The sequence below is a fragment of the Choristoneura fumiferana genome, chromosome 16 (assembly GCF_025370935.1).
Source record: "Choristoneura fumiferana chromosome 16, NRCan_CFum_1, whole genome shotgun sequence".
Lineage (NCBI taxonomy): Eukaryota > Metazoa > Arthropoda > Insecta > Lepidoptera > Tortricidae > Choristoneura > Choristoneura fumiferana.
Genome location: NC_133487.1, coordinates 7,531,225 through 7,549,314, shown reverse-complemented (window position 1 = coordinate 7,549,314; position 18,090 = coordinate 7,531,225). Strand labels below are relative to the sequence as shown.

Here is an 18,090-nt window from a genome sequence, read left to right as displayed (position 1 = left end):
TGTCACAAACTGAATCTCTGTCCTCTATATCGACTTCTTGCATGAAATTAAATCCTGCAGAACCCTCACCAATATCTTTCTCAACACTTAACTTGTCTGGTGTTTTTATGTTATGCTTATATTAGGCTGACATTCTTACAAAAGCATTTATCAAAACCATTATAAATCAAATGAACTAATATCATTCTAATATCTTACTAAACTATTGCTATTGATCTTATAATAGCTTTAAACAAGATCAAAAAAGTATACGCTTATAATGTTCTTATGTTATGCTGATATTAGTCTGACATTCTTACAAGAGCATTTATCAGGAGCATTATAAAATCAAGTTAACTAATATCATTCTAATATCTTACTAAACTATTGCTATTGATCTTATAATAGCTTTAAACAAGATCAAAAATGTATACGTTTATAATGTTCTTATGTTATGCTGATATTAGTCTGACATTCTTACAAGAGCATTTATCAGGACCATTATAAAATCAAATGAACTAATACCATTCTAATATCTTACTAAACTATTGCTATCGATCTTACAATAGCTTTAAACAAGATCAAAAAAGTATACGCTTATAATGTTCTTATGTTATGCTGATATTAGTCTGACATTCTTACAAGAGCATTTATCAGGACCATTATAAAATCAAATAAACTTCGAGAATGGTGCTATAAGAACAGATATTCTCAAGTACAATGAGTCTTCGTAAATGTTATTGTAGGAGTAAGAGGCTTATAATAGTATTATAAAATGAGCTTATATACATATATGAGACTAGGTTATAAGATAGAGAGTTCTTGAGTCTGTACTAGCTTATCTAAGGCTAATATAAGAGCAGTAACATGTTCCAAAACAATTATAAGAGCGCTATAAGCCCACCACTCTTATAAAGTGCGCAATCCAAGACTTTTTTGCTGGTTGGGGCCTGTCATACAGTTTGCGATAGTTAAACGACAGTGACTATTCCGAGACGCTACCATAATATTTATCAATCAGCGGACAGACTTTAGATAAAGTTGATAGGAGAAAATACTTTTACCACACCTAGCAGTGCAGTAATTATTTCATATATGAATTTGCAGATTTTTTTTAACACTAAATTCCGTAAAACAATTATAATATTTTTTTACGAGAGTCGATATGTACCTACACGTCATCATGACAAAATTTGTTATGATCCTACCTAAATATTACCTGCCCACGACACTAAAATTGTAAATAAATATCAACATTGCACCGAGTTTCTCATCCATAACACCAAATCCGTCGAGACAACTTACGCGTCACTTATTCATACGTCATAGTCCATCCGCACACAAACAAAGCCAACCTCACACAAGCCAGTACAAGCCATTTTAACCTCTATTCCATTTCCTGAAGGGTAACAGTCACGTTGTAATACAGTGGCCGATAGACAATAGACGTTGGTAGCATTGTAAATATTTGTCGTCTTGTCGTTAGAGCTTGGATAATGGAAAATTGGCACTGAACAGACGGTCTCTTGGACTATGAATGATGATTGCATCTCGCTTTGACTATGTTGTTTGCTATCGGCAGTTTGATACCGATGTAAATTAATGGTTTGAACATGAAACTACCATGAGACTCACTCATAACTAATGAAAATAAACGGATAACTCCTTCAACTTCTTTGTTTATGGTAACTAGTTGCTTTAAGTAGTTATTATAATATCATATGTAAGGAGTTCTGTCAGGACAGTGTAAGGACCTGGGACAAATGGTCCAGTTACGTAGGTCCAACTTCGAGAAAGAAATCACTCGTCGAATCCGACTCGACATACAGATCTAAGACGTGGGCGCTAATGGTGGACCTCATGAGGAAGCTCAAAGTCACTCAGAGGGCATGCTCGGGGTTTTTTGCGGGATAGAATCAGAAATGAAAAATAATAATAAATTAATTCAGCAAAGAAATTAAGACGCAATGTGTAGAGATATCTTCACTCTACCTCTACATTGTAGAAATAACACTTCACGAAATATTTTTCATAAAACATTCTTCGTTTATTTTAATTCTCGTCGCGTGAAAAATGCAGAAAGGAAGTGAATGCAAGCAAGCAAGCAATTCCAGGGCGTTAACAAATTGTGCAATGTCTACGCTACGCCGTAGCACAAGCTACGTACGTGCTACGTGGATCTACGTTTGTTGCTGATTGCGCTACCTTATGTATATAATTATAGTCCTCCACATCGGTTTCGATGACGGCGACCCTGACTAAATATATCCATTGTATAAAATTTTGCAAAAAATATATACTTATTATATATATTCGCTACCTTATGCAACGGGTTTGGTACACATTGATTGATTATTTTGCCACTGGACAACAATGTACATTAACAGAAATAACTTGTGTCGGGAAGTCTAATAAATAGTGATCGGCGACCGGTAGCAATTTTTCGACGAAAGTATTATATGGATAGGATTCTATTTAATTACGTGCACAAATTTATATAAATACTTATTAAAATGTATGTTTTTATGGAGTTTTATCATCGAGGTCTTTACATTTTAATTATGATCATGAAGCCACTTATAATTATCTATCGAACGAAAGTGTTTACGTCAACCTTATGTCTTACACTAGCCTCATTGATGTTCCTATCATTATTTTAACGCCATAAATAAGTGATCATTTCTGTACCTTGTCGCTTTCAGTCGTTACACAATTTCGCATGACTTTTCAAACATGACGTGACAAGGTACAAAAGTGATCACTTATTTATGACGTTGACTGTACATGTGTAAAAAACAAATTAAATTCTGTGAATTTTTAACATATAAAATATGGTTTTATTTTTAACCATACACACTAATCCATATTAGTCATTACGTTGGACATAAAAGTGACATAAAACGCTACCGGTCACCGATCATTACTAATAAATAATGATAAATGTTATGGGGCACTTGGCACAGTTGTCACCGATTAACCTAGTACCAAACTAAGCTAAGCATAAACTTTGGGAACCAGGCAACGTATAGACATGCTTATTAGATAAATAAATACTCAAATACATATACATCCTAGATTCGTGAATAAAAAGTTGTATTTTTCACATAAATTCTTGTCCTGATTGGGGATCAAACTCAGGACCTCATGTTTTGTAGTCAATTTCTCTATCCACTAGGCTATACGATCTGTCTGATATACATTATTAATAATTGTTATATGTAATTAATTATTTGAATAATTTTATTGTAAGTCGGTTAGTCTCAAAAAAATTATTTAAGTATACATAATTTTGCTGGATTTTAATGTATGTAGATGATTTAATTTTTCTTTTCATTCACAGGTATCAGGCAAGAACAAGACATATTTGTACGACTAATAGATTCAGTAACAAAACAGGTTAGTTTCATGTCTATTTTATTTACATTAATCACTATTAAAAGTTCAATCCGAACTAAAATTTTAAGTTTACGTCCCTAATTGAATAACCTTTTAACTGCGGCACTATTTTAACAAAAGCGCACAAACTCGCCCCCAACTCGATCGTAACTCGCCCCACGCCACGCGACTGCCACGTGGCGCTAGATTGTCATCGCCCGATTAGAACCTAATCCGCACGCCCCTGGTCAACTGCTCAGCAATCATTACCGCTATCTCCCGTTACAATTTTACATTCGATCAACTTAATGCGTGAGAGAATCGAGTTTTCAAAGTGACACTTTGATGAGTGACAGTTGTAAAAGGGTTTAGATGCAATTTGGGAGTGAGGCGAGATTTATTTGATGTGCCGTGTGTCGTCAAGTAATTTGATGCTTGCTGAATACTGTGCCATCCAGGACAATACTTATTGCTAGTCATTATTCTCATAGTGATTCTACTTAACACGGTGCAAGTAGAATCACAATTTTTTTTTTTAAATATAACAAGCTCTCGCGAGACATATTTTTGGAAGGAAACGTCGAAATTAGTCGGATCGTTCCTGATAGGTATATAATTGTGAGTTAAACCGTCCAAGCCTTTGATGCCAAGGATTGGCACAAATAATAAGATATTATAGTGAATTCTTAACATAAGCCTGTTAGGGTTCCGCAAACATTTTAAACGTTTCGTTAAGCAGTCTTTCAATAATATTGCAGGTTTACGATGTTTATCATACGCAAAAAGTAGCTGGTAGTAGAAATTCAAATAATAAATTTGAAAGGAAATCCAAGTTATAGTCGATCAAAACTTAATATGAATATTTGCTACATTAGTACGGAATCATGCCAACTCTGAGAGTGGCCTGACACATACGGTCTGCATCAAAAGTATATAGCTGGTTACTTTTTTACTCTGACACATTAACACATTTTTCAATCTTGTATGGCGCTAAGTACGTGGCTGTAAAACGACAAAGTACAAAAGAAACCAGCTACTTTTGATGCTGACTGTACTTGGTCAATTTTCGCACTATTTGATTACGTAGAAAATTGATTATTTTTTTCTAAATTTGTATTGTTATAGTGGTATTAATGGCATGTGTTTATCTATCTAATGATAATAATACTGTAGTTATTCTAATCAAACCTAATTATAATACCTAAATTTAAAAATTAATGTAGGTAAATATTTAATGTGTTTTATACTAGAATCACAATCAGATGAAAGACTTTTTCACTTTGTTATCTTTAAAAATACCAACTATTTTACTACCTTCATTATCGTATTATAATGCGTAAATTTATTAGCAATATTACCACGAACATCATGAAACTTCAACGCCCACATATATAATTTCAACACGCCTCAACCTCACACTTGCGTAACCAGAGGCCAATTACTAAAGATTTATGTTGCCAACATAATTAACTTACGAACGTTAAACGAGAATTACGTACGTTTCTAGTTAGTGCAGGCGTAATAGGATGCAGTGCGAAGTTCCTTGTTAAGATTTGTTTTTGGTGGGAGTTCAACGTCTGTGTTTACAAAGTTTTAAACTGAATTTGATAAGTAAACATTTTTCAAGAGTTTTTTTTTTCGACAAACATCGTATTAGAGACTAAGAAACTGTTACTTTTTTATTTGTTCCCTGTAATGTGTGGAGAGATATCTCTATTGTGGCACTCATACTTCAATATATTTGTATGAAATAAAGATAAAAAATTCGAAATTTGACGTATTAATTGTTATATGTATTGTTGGACAATGACCACTGACCTTAGTTTTCAAAATATATGTATTGGCACAGATAGTTTTTATTTCGTGCGTTTGATTGTATATCGTAAAAACTACTGATGATGAATATAGTAATAAAATAAATTGCAGGACGATGTAAATACGTCCGTCAGTCATTTGCTCCACCTGTTTGTATTGCGAATATAAAACAGCACGATATGTGATGATGATGATATTATAATCATTAAAAGTGACAATGACTTAAATGGAGACCTAAAATGAGGATATAAGTATGTACGTACAGTGACCGATAGATATGATGCGCGAGGAATGTAAGACTTAAATAATATTACAGAAAATTAGCTAGTATTTATTCCGAAGAACTTATTTATCACGCAACAACGGGAACTATACAATTTTCTGACATAAAAAATCCTCTGTCTTTGCCATGGTCTCAAATTATCTCCATACCAAGTTTCATGGCGATCTGTCGATTATTTTAAGCGTGAAAGAGCAATAAACAAACAGTCACTAGACATTCACTTTTAAATTATTAGACATTTAGATTATTTACTACTTAATTATCATGTCGTGGTGGCCGAGTGGTTTGACCTATGGCCTCTCAAGCAGAGGGTCGTGGGTTCAAACCCCGGCTCGCACCTCTGAGTTTTTCGGAATTCATGTGCGAAATGACATTTGAAATTTACCACGAGCTTTACGGTGAAGGAAAACATCGTGAGGAAACCTGCACAAACCTGCGAAGCAATTCAATGGTGTGTGTGAAGTTCCCAATCCGCACTGGGCCCGCGTGGGAACTACGGCCCAAGCCCTCTCATTCTGAGAGGAGGCCTGTGCCCAGCAGCGGCAGCAGAGGCAGGTGCTTAATTCAATATTTATTCATAAACTAGTGTTTACTTACATGCAGCTTAAATCCAACAGTTGGATATTGTTGGGATTTTACTAAATTCCCACGGGAATAGCCAAAATCTATATCGTGGTCTTTATTCAGGCTCCATCAGAAACAACAGTGCACAATTTCATGACCCTATAACTAGCAGATGAGATTTCGAAATTTCATCCTGATTCCGTGGAAATATCGGAATAAAAATTAGCCGGTGTGCTATTCCAGGTGTGCATCTCTACATACCAAATTTTGTCAAAACCCATCCAGCCCTTAGCGTGAAGAAGTAACACACATCATCATACGCGCACAGACACACACATATACTAACAAACTTTCGCATAATTTATAGTATTAGTAGGATAACAATTATGTTTAAACCAGTGTTCTTCAAAATTTTTCAGGACGCAACCCCCCTTGGTTTGAAAAATATGTGTCGACCTCCACCTACCTCCATTTACAGTTATTTGTATTATCCTACATTGATAATACAAACATTGAATAATCATACACAATAACGGTGAGAGTATTTTGAAGATACCGCGACCCGCTTAAGGGATATCCGCGACCCCCCGGAGGTCGCGACCCACAGTTTGAATAACACTGGTTTAAACGATACACGGACACAGTAAACAATTAGAACCAAACATAACCTCTCTTTGCCTCCAACACGCAAGATAGTCGTTCAACAAAAATGGCGATTCAAGATGGCGTCCAGATAATAGTGGACGATTTAATTGTATTAAAACGTTAGGCTGAGGGACTCGGCAATCAGCTAATGTAAGCGCATGCGAACTGGACACGCAACTCTAGTTTACGAAAAATGTGATATTTGGGGCTGGTCTTAAGCGATGTAGTGGTTTAGTTGTTTTACAAGGTTTGTAGTTTTTGTGGGTTATCTGGTACAAGGGGATATTTAGCGAACCTTAGCTTAGCTTAACATCCAAGAGGGGTCAATTTAACCAATTTTTGGGTTTGACTTTAAATTATACCTATTTAAAAATGCATTAAAATTCTTTTTACTCAGAACCATTAGTAATATTGATTTGGACAAAGAAAAAAAGTGTCCCGAAATGGACACATAAAAATTGTATGGAAAATTGAGGACATTTTTTTTGGTCGTAATCGTGCTCGTAATTTTGACCAAGAAGAGCCCAGAATTACCTAATTGGTAAAAAGTAAATGGCACAGTCAGCATCAAAAGTAGCAGATCAATTTTTTACTGTGTCGTTTTAGCACTTTTGTCAAATTTGTATGGTGTTAAGTACGTTGCTGTAAAACGACAAAGTGCAAAAGTATGCAGCTACTTTTGATGCTGACCGTACACCAAAAATGAAAATCCCCAGGTACCTACTTAATGTGACAGGTTCTAATTTATATGAGTTACCTACACCAAAAAAAAATAATTGTATTTTTTTATTTTATATGTTCAAATATTTCGACACTGAGAAAAACTCCGCTTGATTTAGTTACAATACATCCAAACTATACCCCCAATGCAACTTAAATAACCAGATTATTTGTGTTCCCATACTAAATCACTATCATATCAATATCTAAAACATCAATCTCGCTACCCTCTGTTTGAACAAAGTCTTAAGATCCCGACCCATACAGCCTTCGATGAGATTCAGGCAAATCCTATACGATCGGCACTGGGATGAATGGAGAGGCGCGCGCGCCGCACGTGCCCATATGATTATGTTTACTTAACAATGTTCATACAACATATTAATTTGAAGCTTTTTGTTGGGAAAATGACTTTCGGATGTTGAGGGTGGCTGGGATTTGGATACATAAGTTATTATAAAACTGGAGACCAGCAGCAATTGTTCAAGATAATTACCTAAAGTGGCAATTAGTTAGAATTATTTGTATGGAATAAATAGTTTAATGAACCTAATTTTCATACTGATATGTAGGAGGTAGGTACACAGGACAATCGTACCCGCTATTTATTTTAGTTTTTTTTTTAGAAAACCAAATATACTCTTACTTACTTAGGTACTTTCCTGGCGCAGTGACCCGAAGTGGGTTTACTCTTGGCCTCTAACGCCTAGCTGACTACGCCATGCTTTATGATCTTGGGTCAGCTGATGTTAGACTTTGACGAGGTCCAATGAGACCATTTGGATCTCAGGGAATCAAATATGATTTTTTTAATTAAATTTTGTATCATAAATGGTGTAAAGAAACAAAATTAATGAATAATTTCTGTATAATATTACCATGACAGCAATAATGTGTGTTATACATCTATAATGTCGTTAAATATTCAAATTCAAAAAATTCAAAATTCAAATGATTTATTCAGTAAATAGGCCGCAATGGGCACTTTTACACGTCATTTTTTTAAACTGCCGGCGCTTTCGGAAAGACCATCATTGCCAAGAAGAATGCGCCGCAAGAAACTTGGCAGAAAGTCATTTTTTCATAAAAATATAATTACAAATAAAATAAAATAAATTCAAAATGGTAACACAGTTATAAATAAGTTATAAACATTGCGATTCCGAACACTAAAGTGCGATGCTCAATATCTAAAACAAAAGCAAAACAAAGGTGTACAATATGTTCAGCAAAATTGTGAAATTGTATAATATTGTGTTCAATTTAAAAGTCTCGGTGCGTTGTCGTTCATGTAAATCACGCTCCAGCGTTGTTTGCTGCACTACGTCTTGCCTCTCTCGTGCTTGCCTCAGTTTTTATTTCTTGTTTGTCCATAAATTTAGAACAATGCTCCTTGCGTCCTGGCAAATAAAAGTTTATTTTTGAACATTTCAAAAATATATCGCGTTGCGCGCCAATTTTGTCTGGCGTTGTGTAATTTGTGTGTCTTGCGCCTTAACTATTTTAGAAGTAAATATAAGTATCTGTACCTACCTAAATAAATTAAAAATTAAATTTGTGTTTCTGGCTAAGGTAATTGCTAGACAATATGTATAACGTAAATATGTATTAACTCAATTGATTAAATTAGTCTGAATAAATCTAAAATGTTCATGACTTATTTAAATTATGCACAAATTCGAAACACATATGTATAAAAATAAGGTACCGCATTATATTGCTTCGCATTCGCTAGCTAGGAACAGTAATTTTGGTAGATATGTCGAAAAATTCACATAGTATTTTCATATTATAGAGTATCAGTTCGTAACCCTTAAAAAGTTGTCAAGGCAGACGGAAAAAACTACTATTTATTTCTCGGACGTATTCAAGTTACAGACATGCTAACGTAGGCGTGAAACGCGTATGTACAAAAATACGAGTAGCAACATAAATTTTGTCCAAATTCTAAAACCATTAACGTCCACAGTATTATTAATAAACAGTAGCCAAGCACCAGTGTCCACTATTTTTTTTTTAATCCCGCCCAAATTCCCCAGAGATTGAATCCCATGCGACGGGAATGCCCACCGCGCGGCGGTATCCCACAGGTCGGTGCTCAGGGAATCAACTTGAAAAATGTTACAACTATGCCACTGTGTTCATTTATACAGTGTTGGATAAGCTTTAGTGCAAATAAAATGGTTTTTACTTACTTATACCAGCGATATTTACATAAAATATCGATTTTGTTAGATATTGAAGTGAATACCTACACTTACCTAATCATTATTTTTAGTACAGGTAAAGTACTTCGTTGTTTAAAATCAATGTAAACGGTATTGAGGAATTATAACTACAACCTGGTTGTTATGATTATGATACATAAACATTATTTTAAAATACATTTCTGACACTATTTACACATAAAATATTTTCACAATATTTTAATATCCTGAATAATGTATGATTGGTTATTTGCAGTCTTTTTGTATTTTTTATTTCAACTCCAAATTTGTTACTTCTACGGTCATCCCGTAAAATGTAGTAAATAATGTAGTATCACAACATGTCTTTGTAATTTTGAAGCATCGAATGGTACATACATACTAACACATTTAAATCAAATAATACTTCTATTATGGCAGTCTAAACGTATTATGACTCCAATAGACCTCATCTGACACACACCTGATGCCAAAACACCCTATCGAAGAATCCAACCCTAAGCTAATGGCAGTTCTACTTAAATACTTTTATCTGACCCTTGAACACCTATTACAGGACCCCACCAACAGAAAATCCTACAAAGTCCTGGCACAAAAGACGATAATACCCCGCCATTCCGTATTCAATTAAATATTTTGTTCGACGAAAAAATTATGTTTTAGATTTAGGGTGTTACACCACTGTAATGCTTGGGCTATCGAGTTAGGTTTGCATAAATAGATATTCATTTTTGTAATGTTTTTTTTTTAAATAGCCACTGATATGTCGTAAGCCTGGAGCCTGAACACGGATTTCAAGTTTTTGTTATTCGTGAATAATTTATGAAAAACTAAAAGATAAGACAATATGATGAAGCTTTCATGCCCCTTTTAACCATAAAAAGTAAGGTGTAATAAGTTTTACGTCGATGTCTGTCGGTCTGTCTCTGACGTTGTAGCTCTCAAACGGATGTTGTTTTTAAACGTTTTTAAGTGGGTTAAGTTATTGTATAAGTAACTTATCATTACAAATTAAAACCAACTTCAAAAATATTTCGCAGCTTGTTTTTAGAAAATTGCATACTTCTATTGTTTTTGTTTACCAACCAAATATAATTTCACAATGCCCTTACTTGAGGCTAATAAAAATATTCGTAACCCTAAAATAACGTTGCACATTTGGTATGGTCGGTACCATCAGGATTAACCCCCCAGTGATTACCTATTAATGGATGCACAACCGAGGGGTGCTAAACTCATGGCATGCTAGTTGCTACTGAACTTAATTAAGAGTAAAATTTCAAGTTGGTACTTGTGTGACCCCTTTAAGAAACCATGCAAGTAATTTAAACTTAATAATTAATGACATTTTTATAAAAAGGTTCGTTTTAATCCGATGAAATTTTCCGCGAGAAACATAAAGGATTACTAAGAAAAGATTTCCCGAAATTCCAACGGGATAGAGAGCTAGATCTTCCACGGGATTGACTCCTCTGGCTAAGAGTGATTTCGTGCTACGTTCGATCCGAATCCGATTTGAATCCGCGAAATTACGTCCAGAGCGCAGTCGTAGAACTATTAGTACCTATTATAGTTTACGCACTAGATTTCCGTCATCTTATTTCGACATAAAAATAGTTCTACAACTACTTCGGTACATATTTTCATGGGTTCGGTTCGGATTCGGATTAGGCGTAACCGGTCTAAAGCTGATTTTGTTGCAAATTACCAATGAGCATAGTTTTGTGTATAATCATTATGATAAATAATGAAAAAAATACCACAGTTTAAATGAAAGCGCAAGAGGCAGGTCACTGCATGTAATGCAAATCCGCCCCAGATAACCCAACGCGATTATGCGCGGAAGGGGTACATAAATTAGCAAAAATAATAACTTGATGAAGATGAAAAATCTTATCTATCCGCTGATTTCTAATTAGATTATATTAAATGTAAAATGCCAATGTCAAAGTAAAATGAATAAGTAGCTGGATAACATTAAATTCAAATCGATATTAACTGTTATGAAGCATTTTTTTAAGATCGAGTAACTGATAAAGTGAAAATATTTACAAGATGCTTGTGACAAATTAGCATCGAATTGCGAAGTGTTTTAAAATTAATCCAAAATATTTCAACAGTGGTTAGGTTGGTTTGACTGAATACTGATTTTATAACACGTTTATATTTTTAGATTCACTTGTAACTATGTATCAATGAATGTAATTGAATCTTTCAACTTGATTTTCACCCACTTCTTACTGTTGTATTGATATGAAACTTGGCAATTTTGCGTAGGTAGTTCTTAATACAATATCGTAATATAGTACAGTCACCAGCACCAATATCTGACACAACAAGCGTGCATAAATATCTGAAACGACTCTATTTCTAGGGCCGGAAGGAAGTGTCAGATATTTATGCACTCTCCGCTGTGGCAGATATTAATGCTGGTGACTGTACCATCGCGCTAGTTTGAGGATTGAGTCGGAAGCTAGACTCTGGAATTTAAAGACAAAACAATATAACCTAGCCATGTTTGGGCTTCTTAAAATAGTCTGAGGTTATATTTTAGGAACTATCCTTAAAATAAATAAATATCCAAATTACCTATATATCCCAAATAAATATCGACATTAATCCAGGGTCTAATTATTATGGAGCAATTAGGCAGGCACTGGAAATCCATGTCATAACGGCGTAACCTACACGTGTTTTGGGCTTGTCAGAACGGGTTGTATTTTGCTTTCCATGATCTAATGATGGAACAGTTATGCAGTTACCATTAGTTAGTTTATTATTTAATTATAGTGGAGAAATGTTCCCATATTGTATATTGTTTATGTTCAAAATTTACTGCTGTTGCTGAAATATTCAGGATCAATTTCGAAACACTTTAGTTTTTCTTAAAATCTCACAAGCGAATTTAAACCACTTTTAATGGTCACATTGCCTTGATATTTAATCTATGCATGGAAATTCGATGTCAGTGCAATATATCAAGTATCGTTGGCAATAACTTGCGTCAAAATGACATTTAAAATTAAAACTTTTATCTTTTTTTTTGTTACAGCCAATAGTGTACGAAGGACAAGATAAAAACCCCGAAATGTGCCGAGTGCTACTAACACACGAAGTTATGTGCAGGTATTTATAAATGTTTATTCTTATGAGAATTTTTAATATACTAATTTATAAAAAGGTTGAGATTCAGAGAACTGTCATAACGTCCATTTGTCATAAACTTATTCTGTTTTTGCTTGTCATCGTTCCGACTAACTTGCTATTGATGCCACACATTGGGTATTTACTATGTCAGCAATGTAAAAGGTAGTGACGCGTTGATATAGAAGGCAGAGTTTAACGCATTCCTAGCTGAGTGTCGGGTTCTAGACTTTGTCACGTGCTGTAGATGGTAACACGGGCGTTAAAATTAATAGTTAAATTATTATAACGGCACTGAAAGAAAATCACAAAAACGCTATGTTGGACGCTATGGACTGTCATTTTTCAAGGACGGAAGTCATTTATCGAATATGGAACGTCAATTTATTTATACAGACTTGTTCCAGTTCCAGCTACATATGTTATGATACAACTGGCCATTTAGTAAATGCTTTAGTTTTTCACTAGAGCCAAGATCGTTTCTTCTATCAGTTATGAGTGTTCACCCCGTGACTGAATAACTATGAAATTAATCTCTGACATTTTACCAGCAATTACGACTCAGAACATCAATATAGCTAAACAGAGAAATGCTTCGTTCGTACAAACAATACCATTCGAAGATCTAACTCCCAAACTTCAGCTGCAAAGTGAATGTCCTTATTACCTTAACCGTTTGTTTGCGGTTGTTTTCCGATCGTAACAACACTGCGTCTCGCCGCCGCACCTAAGTGTGCGTATGTTGGTACACGCTGTTGCATCTGTGTGAGCAATTAAAATTTTATTCCACCTTAGACGCAATATTGTTGGCTCTTTCCGCGCGATAGTTGCGTCCCGTCCGCACGTCTTCAGGGGAGGAGTCTCAGGGGAGTCTGTCCTTTCAATGTCTTTGCCCTTCGCGTCAAGGAGGCCCGATAGGGCGCGGAACGTACACAAGCTGCGGTAGCGTGGAGTAGGCTTCTGATTAGTTTTTTTTAATGATACACAAGTTTAAGGCTGCATTAGAGTTGTGCAAGTTAACCAAGCATTTGTAAAGAACACTTATAATTATGATTATTTATTTTATCTTTCAAGCTTCGCTCAGCGCTGCTTTTCTATTGACGAAGGGTTCCGTACTTCTAGATCAAGAATATGTAGGTATATCAACTGAAAATAATCCATCATTTTAAATCAATTCCAGAAATTGAGTGAAGTCTAAATCAAAAAGGGGCATTATTTTCAGTTGGTATATTTATTTATGTACTCTTGATCCAGGAGTGTGATTTGTATATTTACCGAATTATAAGTTTAGTGATGTTTCGTTCTATTGAATTGGTACTTTTGCAAGCTAACGACTGATTCAGTACATGACTTAAAAATATAATTTAAATTACATCTCTCACGAAATCATGATCGTTCCTCTTTAGGCAATAATAGTAAAGATACATTAGTAAATTAATGAGTTTTGTTTTTAATTTCTTTAACTCACCATTATAGTTTTTCTTCATTTCAAATCTGCCGGCATATTTTTAAATAACCAAAAACCTTCAACCCCTATTACTGTTTAAGTTCTATCCAAAGTAAAGTTACATTTACGGCGAGGTTTTTATTAAATTTAAAGCGCACGTATCTCCATTATGCCGGGAGCACTATAAATCGGTAGGGCTATGACTGATACGGAACCCTTTGGCAAAAATACTTTAATATTGATTTTTTCCCTGCAGTGATAGAATCCCTTAAAGTACCTACCTAAGGTGAGTTTTTGGGATGTGGAAAATTTTAAATGGTACAAGTAAATTTTTATTTTGACTTTATTATGAGGTCGTAGAAATGTGTACACCTGTACTAACGTCGTTTAATACTTACATACTGTTATTAACAAAGCTATATTTGTATATGCATATTCGAGATGATCCGTTGCCGGGAAATTCCCTTGAAGAAAATGACGTTTCAAAATTTAAATACATTGTCATGATAAATTTACACAAGCGTAATTATAAGCGGCTTTGCCCGCGAGGAATTCGGTTATTGGGCGCTGTTCCCTCGGGAACTGTGCATTTTTCCGGGATAAAAAGTAGCCTATGTCACTCTCTGGCCCATAAACTATATCTGTACCAAAAATCACGTCGATCCGTAGCTCCGTTTCGACGTGAAAGACGGACAAACATACACACAAACAAAAAAACACACACACTTTCGCATTTATAATATTAGTATGGATACCTTACTTAAATAACCTTATCTAACGATTCATATGTAAACAAGTATGTAATTAGAAACGACATAGCGTCGTATCATAACATTTCTTCTGTGTCCTAGTTTTAGGATGCAGGATCTTATTTTAGGTCAGTTTTGTTTATTAACACATAATCATAGATATTTTAATTATATTTTGTTTCAGTCGGTGTTGTGACAAGAAGAGCTGTGGTAATAGAAACGAAACTCCCTCAGATCCTGTAATAATAGATAGGTAAGTGTTAAGATAAAAAAAGGCAAGTGATATTTTATAATTTTTAAATATAGGTACCGGCATTATGAGTTCCTGCCATTCTAGCTTTAATTAAGCAGCAGCTTTGTACCCGTCAAAGAATAAAAAGATAACTAGTACTTTATAGAGTGGGAAGTACAAAAAATCCCTTATCAATGCGCCTCTATTATCCTTAAGGAATATGTTTGCCAAATTTCAAGTTCTAGCTAAAGTGGCTTAGGCTGGGTGTTCTGTATCTGACAATCAGTTACGTTACTCTTTTATAGGTAAACCAGCTTTTGCCCATTACTACATCTGCGAAAACTTCGTTTATCGGTATCGTGCGAGAACATGCGACTTTTCGGGATAAAATCAGAATATAAATCCTGTGACATTTCCCAGGGTCTCACACTATCTCCATAAAAAAATATCACGAATATTTGAGTACAACAAACATACTCATATACATAGTGCCATCCACGAAGACGCGTGATTTTGGCAAAATTAGACATAATGACATTGTAATAAGAATCACGGCACGCGTCATCGTGAATGACTCTACCTAAATCTTCATTTTATATGTGAGGATGAAGCAGACACCGGTAATACAATTCAAAAGTATTTGCCGTAAAAAAAAAAAAGAAAAGAGACCGCGGGCAAGCGATACATCAACCAATGAGACCAATCTCAAAACTCAGGCGAAAATACATTTTCACGGCTCAGAAACTTTGTGTTTCGTTGGTTTGTGCATTTTTGTCTATTTTTATTGCACATAAAGTCCGTGTGGGGAAAAGTTTGGCTCAATTAACATTGAATCATAATTTTTGAACCGTTACTTTGTTCAGTATTTTTTATTGTTGACTTTTTAAATGCGGTTATGCCAGATAAAATACAACAGTTATAAATAGTTATAATATATGGTAGAAAAAAATATTGTTTAAAGTATTAAATCAAAAGCGAAATTTTACGCTTAAGGGTGAACGTACCCCTAATTTGTGCGCCCCAATTTTGGAAAGTTCGATTTACATGAATCCATAATCTATGAACCAAAACCAATTGACAAAGGCCACAAAAACGCCTCTTAATTAGGTCCCGAAAAAAAAACAACAGATCAAATATACCGCTCGCTGCGTCATTCAAATTTGAAATTCGAATGTTCAGATTAATACGCGGGAGGAGTAGGCTAATCAAACTGACAAATACCGAAATTTCAATGGAAATGGAACTATTGGTGTGATGTCGGGACTTGCCTTTCTTTTTGGTCCTTTTTCGGGAATTCAATAGCGATAGGCGTCTCCCGTTCGTACGTCGTTCGATATTTGAAATGCAGGGTTGCGAATGTAAGGTAAATACGAAGGCAAAAGTATTGGAGTGTAAAAATGCCTTTTGAATTCACATGGTGTTTACAAATTGGGACAATAATAAATAAATAATTTTATCATAGAAATAGTATCGATGTTTCAACCTCATATAATTATTATAATCACAATAAATCTATAGGAATTTAATTGAAATCACTTTATTATATACAGAGCGGCGAAAAATCTGGCCCTCAAATGTGTGCAGTAACAGGTAACTTTGTATGTAGAGTGGGCCAAATTTTGTGCCTCTGGGCATATAATGTAGTATAGTACAACATAAAAAAATAAAGTAGGCTCTTAATAATAATCTGTTTCTGAGTCAGCCCTAGCTGTCCAACGGCGTTTTTTTGTTATTCACTGGATTCAAATTTTTCGTACTTTGGAAAAAAATTTGAACACCGGGCCTTTGTGCGCGAACTTTCCTTTGCTTTTCGACGAGGCATGAAGTTGATCGTGGAAATTTCCTAACCGCTAATAAACTTGATTTTTCAGCGTTTGATGGAAAATAAAATTCGGAGTGTGAGGTTTTATTCGTCGTTTAATATGTATAATAAGGTTATTGGGGGGACTTAGATGGTAGCCTTTGATCGCGTCCGATCCTTGTATCAAAACCACTTTAATTTTTAAATGGAAAATACTTTAAGTTATTTTCAACGTATCATGGATGAACCTGAACACTACAACCTGACCTAACCAACAAAAAGTTGGAAAACCCCTGACTTTCTCACTTCAAAGTTCAGTATCTCAAAAACGGCTGAACCGTTTTGATGAAACATATCTAAGAACCACCGCTAGAAAACCCGCATTCAAATCGGTCCACACGTTTAAGAGCTACGGTGCCACAGACGGACAGACACACAATGGTCAAACTTATAACACCCCTCTTTTTGCGTGGGGGGTTAATAAATATAATAAGATCGTACTAAACTAAAACAGACTACTTTTTTAATTAGTCCAAAAAATACTTATGTATAATAAACTTACACTAGTGGCCTAGCATTGTAATGACTCTATTCCCACCGGGTTACCCACATTTTTGACATGACCTCAATGACTGGTGACAAGTATAGCAAAGCTTGTGTACACTAACTCCAAAGACACGCTTCTCTCACTTTGTCGGTTTGTCCAAAGAAAACCTAAACTCTGACACAGTCTCAGACACAGAACACTACTACGGTCACTATAACTATCAATTGTACTTTAAAAAAAAGGTTCAACATTTTTTTTTTACATAAAAGTGACTCGTAATTGATTCCTATCTCACGTGATGAATGAGTGCAGATGAGGTCAAAAGAGTACCTCACTGGTTCAGTAACAGCCTCACTCTAGCCTTGAAGAGCCCTAGGTTGTATCTATCGGAAAGTTAGACGATGGGAGCGAATTACATATTATGAAACTTTACCTATTACTACACTCTTAGTAGAGTCGCTTTGATACCCTTGAATTACGGAATCCTAAAGATAATAGATTGTTTTAAAATTGTTTAATTATGAATGTATCCGATTTTAGATTACATCTCTATCAAATTTCAATCATGTTTGTACCTAATTC

General features: G+C 34.9%; 1 protein-coding gene across 9 annotated transcripts in view; it reads left to right on the top strand.

The window, feature by feature from the left end:
- The window catches only part of kn (EBF transcription factor knot), a 75,836-nt gene that overhangs the window by 19,091 nt on the left and 38,655 nt on the right, over window positions 1-18,090 (top strand). For all 9 annotated transcript variants that reach the window (XM_074099661.1, XM_074099656.1, XM_074099660.1 and 6 more), the window contains exons 5-7: window positions 3,320-3,375; window positions 12,641-12,714; window positions 15,113-15,181. In XM_074099661.1, coding sequence (XP_073955762.1) covers window positions 3,320-3,375; window positions 12,641-12,714; window positions 15,113-15,181 — 199 coding nt within the window. The remainder of the gene's footprint in view (window positions 1-3,319; window positions 3,376-12,640; window positions 12,715-15,112; window positions 15,182-18,090) is intronic.